General features: G+C 47.7%; 1 protein-coding gene across 1 annotated transcript in view; it reads left to right on the top strand.

Moving 5' to 3' along the window:
- LMBRD2 (LMBR1 domain containing 2) overlaps nucleotides 1–16,613 on the top strand; it is a 1,998,085-nt gene that overhangs the window by 1,134,120 nt on the left and 847,352 nt on the right. The window contains exon 10 of the mRNA XM_069627129.1: nucleotides 2,386–2,567. Within this exon, the coding sequence (XP_069483230.1) occupies nucleotides 2,386–2,567 (182 nt within the window). The remainder of the gene's footprint in view (nucleotides 1–2,385; nucleotides 2,568–16,613) is intronic.

Below are 16,613 nucleotides of genomic sequence, written 5' to 3'. Positions count from 1 at the left end.
CAGCCCACACACAAACCTTGGAATTGATGCCTTGCTCTTGAAACAGAGTTACACCATTCTGTATTTATTGCCCACCTGATCAAAGGCACATGGACCAATCGCATACCATCTCAATCCACACGATGTAGGTGCAATAAATGCCCTGAAATACCACCCAAAGTAAGAAGAGACCAGACTTTAAAAGCCCGCTTTCTCAGTTGGAGTTTTGGGTATTTGCGGCAAAACTGGAGGAAGGTGTTTGGAGGGGATTGGAGAGCTAGAGATGGGTTGGCAGGAGAGCTAGGATAGTGTTGTAGCTTGGAGGGAGGAAGTTAAATTGGCATAGAATTGGTACCACTAGCAAGTGTTTTTGAGGTGTTTGGAAGGGAATTAGTACCATCTGGAGAGAAAATAGTTGAGGCGGTTAGAGTGATTATTGGTACGATCTGGAGAGAATAACTGAGCTGGTTGGAGGGAGAGTAGTGAGGCGGTTTGGAAGGCAAAGTATTACATTCTGGAGAGTTAACAAGGAGATTGGAGGGGGAAAGCCATCTCAAGAGGAGTCGTTGAGGGGGTTGAAGAAGAAAGGAGCCAATACCATACGGGGAGAAGGACAGACAACAACTAAAGAGGGACATAGTTGCAAGGCCTGATGAGATGGAAGGAGAACAGGAACACCTACTAGCTGAAGGGACCTGACTGTTTCCAGAAGACCAGATTGGTCCAGGATAGAGTTTAGAGGATCCTTCCTACTACTGTCAAAGCCTAGCAAGGAGTAGATTGTCTTGTGAACCACGACCCTAGAACAGGGTCGTTGTTACCCGATGGTGCACTCCGCAACCCTGTCTCTGAAAAGCTGAAAAAGCGGACCATTGTTGACAAAGAGATAAACCTTGGCCTTATACTTTTGGAAGAGAACTTATTTCTCTGCCAAGCCTGTGGCCTCAGTGGGCCTTCACCAGGGTGTCTCTAGGCGTGGGTTTGGATGCCTCAAAAATCTGCAACCCAAAGACAAAGAATAGGTGTTCCTCTGGACAGTGGTTTGCTTCCAAGGCCAGATGAACCCCAGAGATTTGAAAGAGACCTTTTCCTTTGCTCATGTTTTAATTTTCCGGGGTTCACAATATGTTCTGTTATGTTTCTTGCAAATTATTTGGAGAAACATGTTCTTTCCCATGCCTTTGTGTCTCATCTAAAGATTGAATTGTCATCCCTGTAACGGTGTGAGGTCGTGAACACCCGAGTAAACATTGACTATGCTGAACTCTAGCCTACCCTTAGTTAACTTTTACCACCCAGTATCAGTTAATTATACTCTTAAAGTCCACCCCCTAAACCACATTATACTTGCCTTATGGGTGACAGACTGTCCTATGATCTTTGCGGCGATACAGTTTCTGAAGGTAGTGTTTCACACACAAATAGGAGTTGATTAATATCGCTGAATGTGTCATTTTCTACTTGATTTTCTTTTTCTCGTGATGGGAGGGAATGGTGGGGATTAGGAGTTTGGATTATACTGCGTGGGATTTATTTTGGAAAGTTTTAAGAGGTTTTGATAAATTTATAATAAACAATGTAATCAATAAAAAAATATATACTTTATTAAAACACTTGCTAATTCTAAATAACTGGTCTTGTGTTTTGTCCATACTCGGCACACTCCCTGAATAGTATATATACTATTAGTAAATTCAGTACAAAGATTTGCCACTTGTGTTTTTCGCCATTAAGGGGATCACTTATCCATCAACAGGTAAATATATGGTAATCAATATTTGGTCACAAAAGAACACTGCCATGCAGCACTATTTGCTAACATTTGCAAACTGGACATGTGTGTCTCTGCTCATGCATTTAGTAAGCTCTAATTGGTGTCCTGCTCTTGTTTATGTTGGATTGGTTGGTGCACTGATACACGCATTTTATTTCATAGGTGATCCTCTGCTGGAAAAGAAAACTTTACATACCCTGTAACAGGGCTAATGGGAGTAATGGAGATCAAGTCCTCAGAATACCCACACTGGATAGTGCTGTTACGGGTATGTAAAGTTTTCAGCACTGTCCAGTAGGTGTTCTGTAAAATGATCTGCATTACCCCCATAAGCCCTGTCTCAAATGGTTGTATTTCTAATGTGTGATGGAGGCCCCTTTGACATGATTGACTGCATCTCTGATAGATTATAGCTTAATGTTAACAGTTGTCATAGCTTAAAAAGTCAAAATGTTCTTGGCGTATTTAAAGATGCAGCATCTTGTAAACATGCCACCAGTGACTACCCATGCAGAATCATTTTTGCAGGTAAGTAATGTGTATTTAGCATTTGTATGCATGCATATTTTACTACTAGCACTGTAGACCATAAGAATTTTCTGCTCTGAACACTCACTCATTTAATATTTCAGAATGGTACTGGGAATGCCTTCTACGGCCATGGTTCTACAGGATACTTGCCATTGTCTTAGCCATCTTCTCTGCGGTGGTTGTGTGGTCGGAATGCACTTTCTTCAGTACTAGACCTGTACTGTCACTCTTTGCAGTTTTTATCCAGCAAGCCGAAAAGACCTACAACTACATTTATATTGAGGTCAGTTTTGTTCTGAATACTCATTGGTTATATGTGAATCATCTCGGGTATATAGTTAAGTGTATAACATCATTTTTTGAGGAAGTTACGTTCTAAAGTGTTTCATACGCCTATATTTTAGTGTTATACATCTTTATAAGAATAGCTACTATTACTTAATTCTATTACCTTTTTTATAATGGCTTGTCTGCCTATGTGAACTCAGGAGCTAGTCTGAAGCCCATCATGTTCTCCTTGGTTATAAGATAGACCATGGTTCTTGAAGATGAGAAAAATAGCCCAATAGGGTCACTTTAGTTATTAAACTTTGAAGTCTGGAGTATTCAGAGTAGTTTACTTCAAACTAAACGTAGGCGTTGGAGCAGGCGTTCCTGTGACACTATCCCTTTTCTACGTGTGTCGGTTCCCACAATACCCTCCTGTGCCACGAGACAATAGTTTTTCCAAAGCAGTGGCGCTTGATATTACATTTAAAAATGAAGTAACACTACTGGGAGATCAGCTGAGCAGACTCGGAATTAATCTCCAAACTGTACGGCCTGCTAATTTCATGTGGAATTGCTCATTGAATGACTCTTACTGATTTTTTCACTTGGGCTTCACTTCCCAAACACAGAGTCCTCCCATGGAGGGAACCCATTTAAGTCTTGCTTAAACTGCAATAAAAGGTTTCCCTGGCCCAATACCAATAGAATAGTTTGTCTGTCTCAAGCTCATATGGAAACCTTTAGTTAGGGGAGTTTTCCTAAAGTCCTACTGACAGTAAAACTTTAGTAAGGTAACCCAGTTGTTTGTAGATTCCCAACTCTTGGTATCAGTCTGTACTAGCTCAGGACCTTGGTAGTGTGGCAGAGAGGTCAGGCTTATCTTAAGAGTAAGATTTGAGATGTAGGTAAGTACTCTGAATCTTAGTTAGACGGGCACAACAAAGAAGCACTTACACACATATTTGTACACCAGAATCACTTTAAATACTTCAGACGTTTAAGATTGAACATTTAGGAATACTAGATAATACACTACAAAGGACACTTTCAGTTTTGTGTTCGTTCGCATTCACATTTGTAGCAACGTTTAGAAAGAGAAAACACAACATTATTGTATTATTGGTACTCTTAAGTCCTGTCCCCTTTCCTCCATACTGCATGGGCGTCCCTTCCTAGGGACAGAAGAATGAACCTTTTCTACCATAAAAAACCTTCTTCCCCTTTAAATTTAGAGGCCCGCACCGGTGCGGCCCCGGTAGAATTTGCTGCCCTGACTCTGCCCTCCGGCGCCACACCTCAGTCCCCTTTTCTGCTTCGACAGGAACGGGCCGAATTCACCAGCGCTCCTGGGTTTGGCTTCGGCCATGTAATTCCAGGACCTGTGTGATTTTCCCGTGGCTGAATAACCCACGTTGGAAATGTTCGCATGGGAAAAAACGGCAAAACCATACAAACACACCCCCAAAATAATCCCACCACCCTACTTAACTTTCCTTCCGACGCGCTGTGTCCCTGCAGCTCCGATTCCCTTTCAATTCTGTGATCGGGAATCGGCGCTGCATGGTCCTTTTCATTTTCTTTTTTTTTCGTGCAGCTGTAGGGGTTTCCACCGCAACCCCTCCTCACTATACTGTATAGTATAGTGAGCGGGCTGTTGCGGGGGACACCCCCGCCGCCTTTTAAAAAAAAAATGTAGACCGACCCCACCGAAAGACCTAAACGCATACCACGAAAAGTTTGAACTTTTGGTAGTTCAAACTTTTTGTAGTATGTGTTTTAGGTCTTTTGGTGCGGTCAGTGATTTATATTTGGTAATTTTGACCAATTCCTAATTCCACGCACGGATACTTCTGTCTTTTTTCATTCAGGTCCTCAGGCGTCACGCTCCTCCTCGGCTCATATCAACTTCAACAGGGTTCAGCAGGTGTCCTGGCCATGATTTAGCACCAGGCTACGGAATGAGGTAGGGACCACCCACAGATATGGATCTCCTTACCAACAAACCGTCTTGGATTCAGAACATTTTTGGACACTTCATCAACACCCTGAGATCCTCTTTCCCAATGTAATCTGTATCCGTCAACGGAAAGTTCTCAGGGTCCTCAATGGTGTTGATAAAATGTTCCAATAATGAGATCCCCTTTTTGTGCCATGATTAAATCAGTATCTGGGGTCTCCTTACTCCACTGGGCAGTTGAGAGTTAAGTGTGAGCATTTGTCTAGGACCTAGTGACAGCGGTGACCTGGATTTCTCCCAACAGGGACTCGATCTCGAGGAGATCCCCCTGGATGGCTGCGGTTTTTACCAGCTGATCAGCTAGGTCGTTTCCAGTTTTGTCTGGCCCCTCTATTCTGGAATGACCCTTGATCTTCTTCCAGTAGATGGTCATCCCATTAGAGGTGACCAGATCATCAATATTTTGTATTAGCTTGCCATGTTTAAGCGGTTCGTTATTAGCACATAGCATGCCTCGGGTTTTCCATTTAACCAGGTGCTCCACGAACTCGTTCCGGACATAATCTGAATCCGTGATTATGACCAGTTCGTGGAGTTGGTGTTGGACGGCAGTGAGGATGGCCTGATGAACTGCCATCAACTCCGCCACCTGACTACTGCGGGGACCGATCTTGTACCCAGTGGAGGTTTCTGGGGCATCCTTCACCCAGGCATTCCCAACTCCGGCCACCAGTTACTTTTTTCATTTGTTGTCAATATGTAAGGAGCACCCGCCCACACAAACTGTGGGCATCTCCTGGCACTTGTCTTCTTCATAGACATTGTGCAGGGAATTCAGGTACACCTCCATGTTGTCCTGGGTTTTAAGACTTTCATTCTCGAGGCAGTTTTCTCTGTCACAATCGTGCAAGTCAGCCAGACCTTGCGCGAGGGGACCCTTTCTTTTTTAGCCATATCTGACCTCCACAGGAAAGCCTTGCATTGACAGAATCCAGGAAGTAATTCTGGAATTACTCACATTTCCGGCCAGGATTCTATCACTTTGGAGATATTACAAAATGCTGGTCTGGAGTCTCCAATATGATGTGTTCGAGGGGATTGGGTCCTCCGATGTATTCCATATCTATGACAGCAATCACCACAGCTGTGCTGCTTCGGAAAATCTTTCGGCGTCTGCATCCTGCCTCAGTGACGTCCTCCTCTGATGTCACCAGATGTTATAAGTAGGAAGCACAACGCCCGTAGCCTCAGTTCTGCTGTTTTTCCGCGAACGTGTTCGCTTCAGAGATCTCGGCGCGCCTCGACTCTGTTTTCTGTTCTTTCTGTTCTTTCGGTTCTTCGAACCTGTTGGTTGTGAAATTTATCAGGATGTCTTCCTCTTCTTCCACCCCGCGTCCGGGCTTCAAGAAGTGTGGGGACTGCGGTTGGAAGATGTCTGTGATGGACTTGCACGACGCCTGCCTCTGGTGCCTCGGGAAGGCCCACGACACGGATGATTGTGTCGACTGCCAGTCGCTTACGTCCAAGGCCTTGCGGGAGCGTAAGAAGAAGCTGTCGGTTGGTAAGGTGTCCAAGCCCCGGAAGTCGAGGTCCACTGGGCTTTCAACAGACGATTCGAGGGGCGACTCTCGTCATTGTCGTCATAGGTCTCAGGGGTCTCGGTCCCGGAGTGGGTCCCGCCACTCCTCTGCCTCTTCGAGGCACTCCCGGAAGCGCCATCATCTGTCGCCTTCCTCGTCCGAGGACTCCGCCCGTCGGCGGGTTGGTTATCCCACCAAGCATGCGACTCCGGAGGAATGGGCTTCCTTCGGTAAGAAAATGTTGGCGATTCTTTAATCGCAGGGCACCGGTCCGTCCGCGCCTCCGAGTGGGGTCGGGCGTGACCGTACTAGAGACACCGCTCGTACGCCTTCGGGCTTGGGTGGGCGGCACGATTCGCGGGAAAGGACCCGCTCGGACAAGGGGAATCATTCTAGTCATGCCCGTTCCAGGTCCCGGTCCTCGATGCCCTCGAGACCGTGTGCACCTGTGAAGTCTTCGAAGAAGGCGTCGACGCCTGTGGTGCCGAGGTCGTCAAGGGACTCTCTCGAGGCTCCGCCTCTGAGGAACTCGTCGACGCCATTGGCGCCCAGGCTGTCGAAGGACACGCTCGGGGCTCCTTCCTCGAGGCCTGTGTCGAAGCCGTCGATGCTGTCGGCACCGCGCTCGACGTCGACGCCACTTCACTCGACGCCTTTCAAGGCTGTTTTGTCGGAGGTACCCTGTGGCACAGTGGAACCCCCTAGAAAGGCTCTGGTCAAGGCAAAACATGTCTTTGTCCCCCATTCTGTGCCCACTTTCCACCATCTTGATTATATTTCTGAGGTGGATGAGGGTTCTGTAGATGGGATGGTTCCTGATACGGTACCAGACGAGATTATCTCTGGACATAGCCAGATGGAGGACCTGCGTCCGTCGATGCACGACGCCAGTGGTCTGGACACCTCTCCGGAGGTGGAGTTCTGCAGGCCTGAGCCTGGCACCCATGCCGAGTCCTCGTACCGGTGCCTTATGTTGAGGGTCACTGAGTACTTGGGGTGGTCTGCTCCACCAGGGGATTTTCTGCAGGATGACCTGATGGATATCCTCGACCAAGGTCCACCAAGTGACCCGGTACTGCCGTTCCATATGGCTCTGCAAAGGAGGGTGGTGGCGGCGACTCGGACTGCTCCGGAGAGTCTCCCAGCAGTGGGCAAGTCTTTGCCGCGTAAATACCGCCCAGCCAGTAGCTACACCTGCTACTTGACCACGCACCCCACTCCGGAGAGTTTGGTGGTGCAGGTGGCTACGGCCCCAGCAAAGCAGGCGTTGTATCCTACCATCCCTCCTGATAGGGACGACAAGCGTTTTGATGGTTGGGCGAAGAAAGGGTTTTCTTCAGGTGGTATGGCTCTTCAGGCAGCCAACTCCGTATGTGCCTTGTCACGTTTCACACACACTCTGTGGAACTGTGTTGTTTCCTTAGCGGCTGAACATATTCCCGAAGGGGACGAACGGGATGGTTTTCTTGCTATGATACAGGATGGCAAGGATGCCATGTGTGAGCCCGTTCAGTCAGGTCTGGACATGGCAGATTTCGTCAGCCGGTCCATGGCGGCGAGCACCGTAATACGCAGACTTGCGTGGTTGCGGAAGTCGGGGTTTGCTCCTAATGTACAAGCCTTGCTCCTCAGCATGCCCTTTGATGGTGTACATCTTTTTGGCAGCAAGGCTGACGAGAGCCTTGAGAGGTTGCAGACCTCAAAGGCTGCAGCGAAGTCGTTGAGCCTTGCAGTTCGACAACCTCCGCCTTTTTGTCCTACGGGACAGCAATGGAGGGGAGGTTCATTTCGTTATTACTCCTTTAGTAAAGCGAGAGGAGCTGCTAGTCAAAGGGGCCACCGTAGGAGTGCCAGAGGTGGAAAACAGGGTACTCGAGGTGCCAAGGCCGCTTGGGCAGTTGCCTCTTTGCCCTCAGGCAACGCCGCAGCCGCTTCAGCTCAGTCATGAGGCCATGTCCCATGGTTCGCCGGTTGGGGGAAGGCTGGCGCAGCATCTTGTAGAATGGCGTGCCATTACTTGAGATGTGTGGGTTCTGGAGATCATAGCCCATGGTTACTGTCTTCCCTTTCGGCAGAGGCCTCCCAACAATCCACCAGGGAATCTCTCTTTGAAGAGTCTGGTTCCGCTCCTTGCGCAGTAAATTCAAGCCCTGCTGGAGAAAGGCGCCATAGAACTGGTGCCTGTAGCGGAGAGGAACAAGGGATGGTATTCCCCTTATTTTTTGATTTCGAAGAAAGACAGGGGATTGAGACCCATCATGGACTTGCGCGGTTTGAACAAACTCCACAGGAAGGACAAGTTCAAGATGGTTACTCTCAAGTCCTCCAGGCCCTTCAACTTCAGGACTGGTTGGTGTCTCTCGGCCTCAAGGACGCTTATTTTCATGTGCAGATCAATCCAAAGCACATGAAGTACCTGAGGTTCGCTGTTGGTGACTTACACTTTCAGTTTTGGGTCCTGTCGTTCGGATTGTCCTCCGCCCTGGGGGTCTTCACCAAGCTCATGGTAGTGGTGGCAGTGCATCTCAGGAAAAGGGGGATTCATGTCTACCCCTACCTGGACGATTGGTTGATCAGGGCGCGCTCTCCCGAGCAAGTCCTGGATCATCTGTCCATCACCTGCTACTCCCTTCACAAGCTGGGCTTCTCCCTCGACTTGAAGGAGTCCCGCTTGATGCCAACTCAGAGGCTCCACTACATCGGAGCAGTGCTCGGCACGTCCCTGAGGCAGTGTTTTCCTTCCCAAGTGAGGGCTCATCACATTCAGCAGATGGTACAAAAGTTCCAACATGCCCAGAGTCTCCCTGCGTTCGAGTTCTTGAGATTGCTCAGCCTCATGGCATCCTGCATTCTTCTGGTGCCAGATGCCAGGTTGCGGATGAGATCTTTGCAATGGGCACTCAAGCTCCAGTGGCAGGATGTCGGACCCCGTTCAGGTGCCGTCCTCGGTCGCCCAGGACCTTCCTTGGTGGGCCGTCGAAAGCATTCTGATGAAGGGGGCTCCGTTTTGGCTGCCCTGGCCGGAGGTAACGATCGTGACGGACGCGTCCCTCACGGGATGGGGTGCTCAAGTCAACGAACTGACAGTCAGTGGTCGTTGGTCTCAGTCAGAGTGCAGACTCCATATCAATCTGTTGGAGCTGAGGGCCGTCAGGCTTGCCCTGAAGGCTTTTCTGCCGACTGTGCAAGGAAATAATGTCCTGATTCTGACGGAAAGGGGGGCGGGTCACTTCCTCTGTGCAGTGACGCGATGCAGCTCTGGTTCTGGGCAATCCAGCAGGAAATTTCGATCTCGGCAGTTCATCTGGCCGGAGACGAAAACGAGACGGCGGATGCTCTGAGTAAGCAGAGTGCAATCTCTCACGAGTGGGAGTTGGCTCAGGAGATTCTCCTGGAGATCTTCGCCCTTTGGGGGGACCCTCAAGTGGATCTCTTTGCCTCCAGTGTCAACCGGAAGTGCGAAAGGTTCTGCTCGCGGGAATTTCCTCCAAGAGGAGCCTTAGGAGATGCGTTCCTAGTGGAGTGGTCATTCCCACCGCTGTACGCGTTTCCTCCAATCCCCGTCATCCCGCAAGTGCTACGAAGGTTCGGTTCCCGGATGATCCTCATTGCTCCGGCATGGGCCAGGAGGATGTGGTACCCGGACCTTCTCGACTTGTCCATTTGCCCTCCACGTTGTCTTCCCTACCGAGATGATCTGCTCTCACGGGAGGGAGGGGGGGTCAGGTTCTCCATCCAGAGCTCCGATCCCTCAACCTTCACGCTTGGCTTCTGAAAGGTTGAGGTATAAGGATTGGGACCTCCCTGAAGACGTGATGGAGGTGTCGCTTTCGGCCAGATGGCCGGCGACAAAGTCCCTGTACCGTTGCCGTTGGAGAAAGTTCTGCGACTGGTGCAGGGTTAAGAATGTGGATCCTTTTTCATGTGACATTCCTGTGGTTCTGTCTTTTTTGCTTTTTTTAGCCCACAGGGGCTTGCAAGTGGGTACCATTAAAAGTTACCTGGCAGCGCTGTCCATATTAAAGCGCTCGTCTGAGGAGTGTTCTTATTTTAAAATTCTTTTAATTTCTCAGTTTCTAAAAGGGCTCACTAATGTGTTCCCTCCGTCACCTTTCCAGGTGCCCGGTTGGGATTTGAACCTTGTTCTCAAGTTTCTCATGGGTGCTCCGTTTGAGCCTTTACATTCTTGCCCTTTGAGAATGTTAACTCTTAAAACTGTATTTTTAGTTGCGGTCACTTCCGCTCGCAGAGTGAGTGAGTTACAGGCACTTTTAGTTAAGCCACCATTCACTGTGTTTCATAAGGACAGGGTTGTCCTTAGAGTTCGTCCTTCCTTTCTTCCAACGGTGGTGTCGGAATTTCATTTAGGCCACAAGGTTATTCTTCCGGCATTTTATCCTCCTCCGCATCCTGGTAAGGACGAGGAGAGGCTCCATAGGTTAGATCCTAGGCGAGCTTTAATTTTCTACATTTCACGCATGTCCCGGGTCAGAGTGGACGATCAACTCTTTATTGGTTACACTGGAAGGCGTTTGGGACAAGCTGTTACTAAGCAGACTTTGTCCGATGGATTATCTTGGCAATTTCTGAATGTTACCGCTTGGCGGGTAAGGACCCTCCGGTAGGCTTGCAGGCCCATTCCACCAGAGGTATGGCTGCCTCTACTGCCCTGCAGAGGGAACATCTGTGATGCTGCCACCTTGGCTTCGGTCCATACTTTTGTACGTCACTACTCCCTCGATTCTATCCGTGGACAGGATGTAGCCTTTGGTAAGGCGGTCCTTTACTCTGCATGTTGATTGGGCATTCTAAATTTCTATATTCTAAATTCTTTTCCCACCTCCTTACGTTGGTACTGCTTTGGGAGTCTGTCATAGATATGGAATACGTCAATGAGCTTCCTACTGTAATCAGTCAGTCCAAGTAGGCTTCTTAGCTCACGCAGAGTTGTGGGGTCTTTCAGTTTTAGGAGTGCTTCAACTTTCTTCTCCTGGGACAAAGACCCTCAGGAGTTATTTCATGTCCCAAGGAGTTGACATGGGTCCTGCACCACTGTGCCTTTTGGAAGGACAGTTTGGCTCCGGCAACCCTCAACTGGGTCAGAACATAAAAGATTTCCGCTATGTGTTCCTCCACAGTTGAGCTTTTTATCAAGACATCATCCAAATAGGCCAGGTTACCCCTTTCACCCAAGTCGGACATGGCCTTATGTAGGAAGATGTTGAATTTGTTGCCGGCATGTATGCATCCGAAGGGATTCCGGGTCCACGTGTACTGCTGCCCCCCGAAGGTAAAGGCCAGCTTGTATTGGTCCTCCCTACTGATGGGCACGGTCCAGTGCCCATTGGTCAGGTCAATAGCAGTGTATACCTTTGACCCCTGGATCTGGGCCAGTCCTTCGTCAATGTAGGGGAGTGGCCGTTGGAACATGTGGACCCGTTTATTTAGCTCCCTAGGGTCTGCGCAGAGTCTCCATTGGCCATTTGGTTTTAAAATCCCCAGCACTAGATTATTAAAGGTGCTGTTGACTGGACGAATTATCCCACGGGACTCCAGGTTTTTGATAATTTTGAGTGACTCCATGGATGTGAGAGGCAAGAGGTATTGCTTCACAAACACTGCAGTCATTCCAGGGTCTGTGGGAATTGTATGGATTTCGGTGCAACCACAGTCATACGAGTCCACCGCGAAGAGATCTTGAGAATCTAAGAACACCTGTTTCAACTTTTGCTCCGGAGTCTCACAGGCATCAGCTAGGTTAACTCGCTCTTCAACCATTTGCCTGTAGCCTGGAAAGACTTCTGGTTTTACTATCTCAGCGGCCTCCTCCAGCTGGGTGGAGAGGTCCCTGGTTAGAGCATTAACCTGGACAGAGGGTTTCAGGTAGGGGAGGCTGCCATTGTGGACCTGGAATATCACCTCATCCAGCCTGATGTCACGTCTTTGTCCCATAAGGGCAGGAAGAATACACCAGGAAATTCCCTCTTTGCCGGGTGAAGATCCGGTCTGGTTGTAGGTCATTGTCATTGTCAAAGCAGTCATTGGGGATTGGTCCTCTCAGTACATTTCCTAGATCCATGGAAAAATGTCATTCATCAACCTCCATTCCAATAACTGTGCCTGCGCCCAGAGTGATACTCCTGAGGTTGCCGTCATCCATCAATAATGGAATGGTGTTGTGTTCTACATTGACTAATGGTGTTGGGTTTAACCCCAACCCCTGCTGTTGGAGATGGGCATTAAGGTGTACATATGCGTCAGTTTTGCAGTTTCTGACCTCTTTTAATTTTTAATTCAAGTGGGAATAGTCGTGTCCGTCCTGGGATGGTGACCTCCTCTCCGATTTGAACTTCAACCGAATAGGGTAGCAATTGGGCTGACCAAAATGCTTTTTCTGAATCATTAAAGCCCATGGATTGCCCCGTAGTCGGGACCAGGCCTTGTAATTTATCAGGTCCAAATTAATTGCAAACCGATTGAGAATGTCTCTGCCTGAATAGAATGCAGCAGGGACATCTTGCACGACTCAACAATTATGTTCTATGCTTTTGTTACCTATAGACATTTTGAGCATACATCTTCTAGGCAGGCGATGTTTGGAATTGGGAGTTTCTAGGCCCATTTCCCACTTATTGATCTATTTAAATGCAGGAATGGCTGGATCTTTTGGGAACTGTCTGAACGTGGCTTCGCTGATGAAGCGCTTTCCGTTGTTCACGCACACTCGGGCGAGAACAGACTCCTTCCCCTCATTTAACTGAATAGGGAGGAATAACTGTTCTCTAATTTTCTGAATGTCAGCTAAACTTTGAGCTGGTTTCTCATAACTTTTGACTATAGTTTTGGGATTTTCAGATTGTGAATCAGTATAAAATGTCAAAGTATTTCCTTCCAGTGTGAAATGTGACTTGAAACTGGAAGGAAGGTAGATTTTCAGAAATGGAGAGGAGTTTCCATCGCCAGTTTGTTGTCCTACAGCAATTACTGTCACGTCAAGTATTTGATTATTCTGGAAATGAAACTCAATATGATCAGATTTTTGTTCAACCATGTGGCATGTGCCATTTAAACTAACATGGTTGACACACTTTTTTAATTGTATTGGCCTGTTAGTCTGAGTCCAGAGGACCTTGTTCACACAGTCTTATTAGCGGGGGGCAACCTGCGCAGGATGTCATTCCCTAATAGACAGGGTGTTCCCTCTAGAGTCACAACTATGACCGGGTGTTTCACCTTAAGTTGCCCAATTTTCATTTCCAAATCTGCAGTCCCCTCGATAGGAATTTCATTCCCGTCAAAGTTTTGAAGTTATCCAGGAAGAGGGGTGAGAGGGATCTGGTGTCTCTCCCCCTTCCTAAATATACACATTCAAAGGCCCTTTTTGACAGAAAAGTGGCTTGGTATTCAGTGTCCATCAGTGCTGAAATGGTACACTGCCCTTGCACTTGAACAGGGGCATACAATCTCGCCTCCTTCTCCTCAAGTGGGCAAAGGTAATGAGCATTGCGGGCAAGCTGGTTGGTCAATTTCTTTATTTTGGACTCTGACACAGTGGCATTTTGGACAATTTTCTGTGGCAGAGTCTGGAAATCTGTAATAAAAATTTGACATCCTGAAATAGATGGGGGATTTCAAATAGATGGGGATTTTGAAATCCCCTGTTTCCCTAATTCTGTGCTGCCCCATTTTACCTGGAGGCAGTCACTAGGACCAGTTCGTGGGGAGGATCCCTCCTTTACTATTTTACTCTCAGAATGGCAATTCTGGGGTTCAGGGATGGGTGACTCTGAATCAGTACCCACACCCACGCAGTCTTCATTCGGATCTCTCGGGACCCATTTTTCTTTGGGAGGAATTCCCCTGTCTCTGAAGAGATTGTTTTCCCAGAATCCACTAAGGATTCTTCCCCTTCAAATTGGAGGACACTAACTTCCTCCCCAAAATGGGCCTTTTTGAGGTCTTTATTTCTCCTACCCACCCTCTGTTGACAAAGCAGTGGCGCTTGATATTACATTTAAAAATGAAGTAACACTACTGGGAGATCAGCTGAGCAGACTCGGAATTAATCTCCAAACTGTACGGCCTGCTAATTTCATGTGGAATTGCTCATTGAATGACTCTTACTGATTTTTTCACTTGGGCTTCACTTCCCAAACAAAGAGTCCTCCCATGGAGGGAACCCATTTAAGTCTTGCTTAAACTGCAATAAAAGGTTTCCCTGGCCCAATACCAATAGAATAGTTTGTCTGTCTTAAGCTCATATGGAAACCTTTAGTTAGGGGAGTTTTCCTAAAGTCCTACTGAGAGTAAAACTTTAGTAAGGTAACCCAGTTGTTTGTAGATTCCCAACTCTTGGTATCAGTCTGTACTAGCTCAGGACCTTGGTAGTGTGGCAGAGAGGTCAGGCTTATCTTAAGAGTAAGATTTGAGATGTAGGTAAGTACTCTGAATCTTAGTTAGACGGGCACAACAAAGAAGCACTTACACACATTTGTACACCAGAATCACTTTAAATACTTCAGACGTTTAAGATTGAACATTTAGGAATACTAGATAATACACTACAAAGGACACTTTCAGTTTTGTGTTTGTTCGCATTCACATTTGTAGCAACGTTTAGAAAGAGAAAACACAACATTATTGTATTATTGGTACTCTTAAGTCCTGTCCCCTTTCCTCCATACTGCATGGGCGTCCCTTCCTAGGGACAGAAGAATGAACCTTTTTTACCATAAAAAACCTTCTTCCCCTTTAAATTTAGAGGCCCGCACCGGTGCGGCCCCGGTAGAATTTGCTGCCCTGACTCTGCCCTCCGGCGCCACACCTCAGTCCCCTTTTCTGCTTCGACAGGAACGGGCCGAATTCACCAGCGCTCCTGGGTTTGGCTTCGGCCATGTAATTCCAGGACCTGTGTGATTTTCCCGTGGCTGAATAACCCACGTTGGAAATGTTCGCATGGGAAAAAACGGCAAAACCATACAAACACACCCCCAAAATAATCCCACCACCCTACTTAACTTTCCTTCCGACGCGCTGTGTCCCTGCAGCTCCGATTCCCTTTCAATTCTGTGATCGGGAATCGGCGCTGCATGGTCCTTTTCATTTTCTTTTTTTTTCGTGCAGCTGTAGGGGTTTCCACCGCAACCCCTCCTCACTATACTGTATAGTATAGTGAGCGGGCTGTTGCGGGGGACACCCCCGCCGCCTTTAAAAAAAAAAATGTAGACCGACCCCACCGAAAGACCTAAACGCATACCACGAAAAGTTTGAACTTTTGGTAGTTCAAACTTTTTGTAGTATGTGTTTTAGGTCTTTTGGTGCGGTCAGTGATTTATATTTGGTAATTTTGACCAATTCCTAATTCCACGCACGGATACTTCTGTCTTTTTTCATTCAGGTCCTCAGGCGTCACGCTCTTCCTCGGCTCATATCAACTTCAACAGGGTTCAGCAGGTGTCCTGGCCATGATTTAGCACCAGGCTACGGAATGAGGTAGGGACCACCCACAGATATGGATCTCCTTACCAACAAACCGTCTTGGATTCAGAACATTTTTGGACACTTCATCAACACCCTGAGATCCTCTTTCCCAATGTAATCTGTATCCGTCAACGGAAAGTTCTCAGGGTCCTCAATGGTGTTGATAAAATGTTCCAATAATGAGATCCCCTTTTTGTGCCATGATTAAATCAGTATCTGGGGTCTCCTTACTCCACTGGGCAGTTGAGAGTTAAGTGTGAGCATTTGTCTGGGACCTAGTGACAGCGGTGACCTGGATTTCTCCCAACAGGGACTCGATCTCGAGGAGATCCCCCTGGATGGCTGCGGTTTTGGCCAGCTGATCAGCTAGGTCGTTTCCAGTTTTGTCTGGCCCCTCTATTCTGGAATGACCCTTGATCTTCTTCCAGTAGATGGTCATCCCATTAGAGGTGACCAGATCATCAATATTTTGTATTAGCTTGCCATGTTTAAGCGGTTCGTTATTAGCACATAGCATGCCTCGGTTTTTCCATTTAACCAGGTGCTCCACGAACTCGTTCCGGACATAATCTGAATCCGTGATTATGACCAGTTCGTGGAGTTGGTGTTGGACGGCAGTGAGGATGGCCTGATGAACTGCCATCAACTCCGCCACCTGACTACTGCGGGGACCGATCTTGTACCCAGTGGAGGTTTCTGGGGCATCCTTCACCCAGGCATTCCCAACTCCGGCCACCAGTTACTTTTTTCATTTGTTGTCAATATGTAAGGAGCACCCGCCCACACAAACTGTGGGCATCTCCTGGAACTTGTCTTCTTCATAGACATTGTGCAGGGAATTCAGGTACACCTCCATGTTGTCCTGGGTTTTAAGACTTTCATTCTCGAGGCAGTTTTCTCTGTCACAATCGTGCAAGTCAGCCAGACCTTGCGCGAGGGGACCCTTTCTTTTTTAGCCATATCTGACCTCCACAGGAAAGCCTTGCATTGACAGAATCCAGGAAGTAATTCTGGAATTACTCACATTTCCGGCCAGGATTCT

The sequence above is a fragment of the Ambystoma mexicanum genome, chromosome 6p, assembly GCF_040938575.1.
Source record: "Ambystoma mexicanum isolate Mex_15411 chromosome 6p, UKY_AmexF1_1, whole genome shotgun sequence".
Taxonomy (NCBI): Eukaryota; Metazoa; Chordata; class Amphibia; order Caudata; family Ambystomatidae; genus Ambystoma; species Ambystoma mexicanum.
Note: the sequence above shows the minus strand (reverse complement) of the source record. Positions and strands in the feature narration are given on the sequence as shown.